The sequence below is a fragment of the Protobothrops mucrosquamatus genome, unplaced genomic scaffold, assembly GCF_001527695.2.
Source record: "Protobothrops mucrosquamatus isolate PMUCROS unplaced genomic scaffold, P.Mucros_1.0 scaffold11404, whole genome shotgun sequence".
In the NCBI taxonomy this organism is placed as follows: domain Eukaryota; kingdom Metazoa; phylum Chordata; class Lepidosauria; order Squamata; family Viperidae; genus Protobothrops; species Protobothrops mucrosquamatus.
In genome coordinates this window covers 3,361-7,569 of record NW_015397184.1, presented here as the reverse complement: position 1 = coordinate 7,569, position 4,209 = coordinate 3,361, and the positions used below count along the sequence as shown (strand labels likewise).

The following is a 4,209-nucleotide window of genomic DNA, read 5'->3' as shown; positions in this document are numbered from 1 at the left end:
AAGTCTTTCTCCAGCAACAGAGGCAGGAAAAGCACGTGAGAAGCAACTCCTTTCGTCCTTATCAATAAGACGTCTGCACGCAACTGCTTCCCAACTTCGGCAACTTTAAAGGGTGATATGGACTTCAACTGCCAGAATTCTCCATAATTCTCATTGTGTACTACGGAATTCTGGGAGTTGAAGTTCCACATCCCTTAAAGTCGCCGAGGTGGGGGAAAGACGGGGATAGGGACGTTAAGAGCCCCACGTGACTTGCCTTTTCCCGCTTACGGAAATCGCGGCAAGCGCAGCGGCGTCATTTCTGATTGGTTCCGAGCGCCGAGGGAGGCTTTGCTGCGCCGCGCCAAAATTAAATGGAAGAGCGAAACAAAACGAAGGGAACCGACGGGGAGGAGATTCAGGTGCGGGCGACCGGGGACGCTTTGGGGCGTTGTGGCAAGTCGGCTTTCGGTCGGATACCTTTTCACGTCTTTCTCTCTGCTGCATTCAGCGGTAACTGAGACTTTGAACCTCCAAAGCGAAGCGTTCGAGAGACAAAAATCTAGCCGAGTTTCCCCGCGGAATGGCCGAAGATTTCTTTTACGTTTCACTCAAATGGAGGAACGCCGAACTATATGAGGGGTACATTTAGTCTGAAGTTGCGGGCGCCAGATACAGGTTGACCAGCTTCATCGATAATTGGGTTACATTCCTTTTTAAAAATTGTTGACTCCATGGAGTGTGCTTGGGAAGGAAAGAAGGGGTCCTCTGATTAGTAGCAGTTTTAATCGATGTTTTCTTTGAATAGTTAACATCGGGTTTTTCCAACTTGGCCCTTTTATGACTTGTGGACTTCAACTCCCAGAATTCCTCAGCCAGCGTGTCTGGCTGAGGAATTCTGGGAGTTGAAGTCCACAAGTCATAAAAGGGCCAAGTTGGAAGACCCCTGAATTACATGTATACTGTTTTTTTAAAAAAATGATTTTGCGCTTGCAGTGAAAGGGTATGGTTGGTGCAGTGATATCAAAATTTATTTGAAAGTAACCCCGGCTGTATTAATTGAGTCCTAGATAGATTTGTAATACATGTATTTGGATAGTTTTTTTGTGTTGTGTCTATTGGATTCAATTCCAAGAATCATGGGTTTACCACATTAGCTCACACCTGAAGTTCCTCTAAATCAGTCTAACTTTCTACAGTAGTTAACGGGAGTCAGGGAATTGAAATTTTCTAAATAATAATAGTAGTAGTAGTAGTAGTAATAATAATAATAATAATAATAATAATAAAGTTGGAAGGGACCTTCGTGGCCCAGTTAATGCCTGGAAATGATAACTCGATATTGAAGATTCATAAGGTGACCAACTTTTTTACAATGAGAAAGAGGACACAAATTGAAGAAAAAAAAGTGAGTCTAATGCGTGCGTGTGTGCCATGTCGTGTTTTGGTAAGAAGTAAACAAAGCCACTTGCGTGCGGCGCACTCTCTCAAAACAATTCTCCTGTGCGGAGCGCATGTGTCTCATAATCGTGTCTCGCCGCACTGTACCGAGCCTTGACGAATCGTCATGTCAAATACAAATACGTCACACCACACGCTACAGATCGGATTGGCATCGATCGAATACGGAGATTTAGAGATTAGTCTTCAAATATTGAAAAGGAGGAGATGTAGGAGGACACTTTTCGAGAGAGGACAGAACTTACAAAAGAAGGACTGTCCTCCCTAAAGGAGGACGATTGGTCACCTTAAGATTCATATATAAGCTTATCCATAATAATATGATTTGGTTTGGGCCTGATACATTGTGTGAATCTTATCGTTTGTCATTTGTAAACAAAAGTGTAAAACATTGTCCAAAAGTAACTATGATTTATTCAATAAAAAATAGTTAAACCAGGGTTTAGTTTGATTTACAGACTTAGCCGGGTATTTACCTTTGGGGCATGTGGAGGGGCTAGAGGTCAGGAACCTGAAGTAAACGGCTACTTAAAATAATGTACAAACACCACCATAGAAACAAATGGATGTCTGCCTTAATAACTACTTCCAACATTAATGTATGCTACACATCTATTGTCTTTTAATTACTTCAGAATGCAGATCTGTTAAAATGCCAAGATGAGTACTGAGCCTAGCAGGAAAGGTTCTGCACGAGGAGGAGGGGGTTTTCAAAGATGGAGAAGAGGAAGATGGCAAGGGAGAGGAAAAGGAAGTGGACAGAGAGAAAACTGGAAAAATGCTGGCGAGAAATTAGCATCGGGTATGTTAATTCCACAGCTATATTTATAGCCTTCATATGATTGCCCAAGTCAAGAAGGATGACTCTGAGCAGTGTACAAAAGTCACCTAAAACAGGAAAACAATGCATACCATTAAAGCCTTCTCACACAGTTAAAACAATGAAATGGCAGTCAAAAATAAAATATATTTGAACTCAACCAGTTGGGAACTTTGCTTATCCTTGGCTGCTTTCCTTGGCCTTCCTGGAGGGCCAACTGTATGGGGAGGGGCATAATTCCAAAAGGTAGGGGGCGCCACCAATGATATTGTTTCAATGAAAAGACCTAGAATGTTTCAATCAAAGTCATTCCAAATATCTCAGGCACATCCCTGCATGACCTTATTTGCTTTGGAGACTTAAAAAAAATTAAGTTTCTGGGGGGAAAAAAACGCTTATAATAGCATAATACAATGCCTGAAGTCTGGATTACTATGCTATAATTTAGATGAAAGTTTTAAAGCTGAATCTTATGATCAGGTTGTACCTGTGTACAGGCAATTATTATCTTTATTATTTTAGATGTTATTTGCAGCTGCAACATGTATATAAATTATTTTTAATAACAAATTAAAAATGCTCAATTTTATCACTGACTATTTGAGGGGATACTTTTCAGCACAACCTCATCTTATTCAAACTACTCTGGACCAAGATGCTCCATATAAAGGTTGGAAACTTTATTTATCTGAAGGTGAGGGCTTTCTTTCTTTGTATATGATACAATTGAGAGCTGATTAGAGTTGAAATTTACAAGCTGTAGGTCATGATGCTCTGGGAAACCATAAGCAAATTTTGAGGACAGGGTCACAGATTTTTTTTTAAAAAAATTACACATACAAAGCAGGCTCACCACCAGAAATTGTTCCTGTTCTGTCCACATAAATTCCTACTCTGCCTGAATGAGGCACCCAGGACTGGAGTATCACCCTTATGTTGAATTGGCAGAGCTGTATTCCCACATATATTGCCGCAAATTGCATTTGACTGAAGAAGTTGAGTTGGTGTGATGAAATAACAAGCATGTGGCTTATTTTAGTATAACAATATCACAACATAAAGTGAGAAAGAGCTAATGTAGTATAGTGCTGGACTGGAAGTTGGAGGGACTTTGTGCACAGAAATCCACTGGATGAACTTGGACCACTCATTCCCTCTCAGCTCTAATCAATCTCAGACTCTGCAACAAGCCAAATGAAAAAAAACAAGATTTATTGCATCATGCATTGACAGCTTTGAGCGTGGACTAGGTCAGGGCTTTTCAATCTTTTCACCCATTGTACCACTTTTAGGATATGGCAATATCCGAGTACCACCAGTCGCCTAGCAAGGTATCAAAAACTTGATGACCAAAAAAAAGAAAAAAAAGTGATAAAGTACAGGTAGTCCTCGACTTACAACAGTTCACTTAGTGACTGTTCAAAGTTACAATGGCACTGAAAAAAGTGCCCCCCCAAGCCACAGCCGAGCAAGACACCTGCCTGCCTGCTCGGCCGCGCTCTTCCTCCTGTCCGAGGTTTTCATTGTTGTGAGCATTTCTGTTGAGGATTGGCAGCGGGGGTGGGGTGGGGGTGTTTGGTTTTTATTCCCCCTGTCTTCTGGGTGGTTGCAGCAGGTTTTGGTCACTTCACATGACCCTGGGACACTAACTGTCATAAATATGAATCAGTTGCCAAGCATCTGAATGTAAATCACCAGACCCTGGAGATGCTGCAACATTCCAGCTGATTGGCGCTTCTTCTGGGCTCAGCAGAAGCGCCAGGATCAGTGCTGCTTTCCAGCTGATTGGTGCTTCTTCAGGGCTCAGCAGAAGCACCAGGATCAGCGCCGAGCTCCAGCTGGAGCCTGGCGCTGATCCTGGCGCTTCCACTGAGCCCTGACAGCCCTGAAGCACCAATCAGCTGGAAAGCGGCACTGATCCTGGCGCTTCCACTGAGCCCTGACAGCCC

The 4,209-nt window shown here is 42.5% G+C and overlaps 1 protein-coding gene across 1 annotated transcript in view; it reads left to right on the top strand.

Moving 5' to 3' along the window:
- Nucleotides 1–2,836: 2,836 nt before the first annotated feature.
- LOC107301309 (DNA helicase MCM8-like) overlaps nt 2,837–4,209 on the top strand; it is a gene marked incomplete at its 3' end in the record, with an annotated part of 4,520 nt that continues 3,147 nt past the window's right edge. The window contains exon 1 of the mRNA XM_015830552.1: nt 2,837–2,954. Coding sequence (XP_015686038.1) covers nt 2,837–2,954 — 118 coding nt within the window. The remainder of the gene's footprint in view (nt 2,955–4,209) is intronic.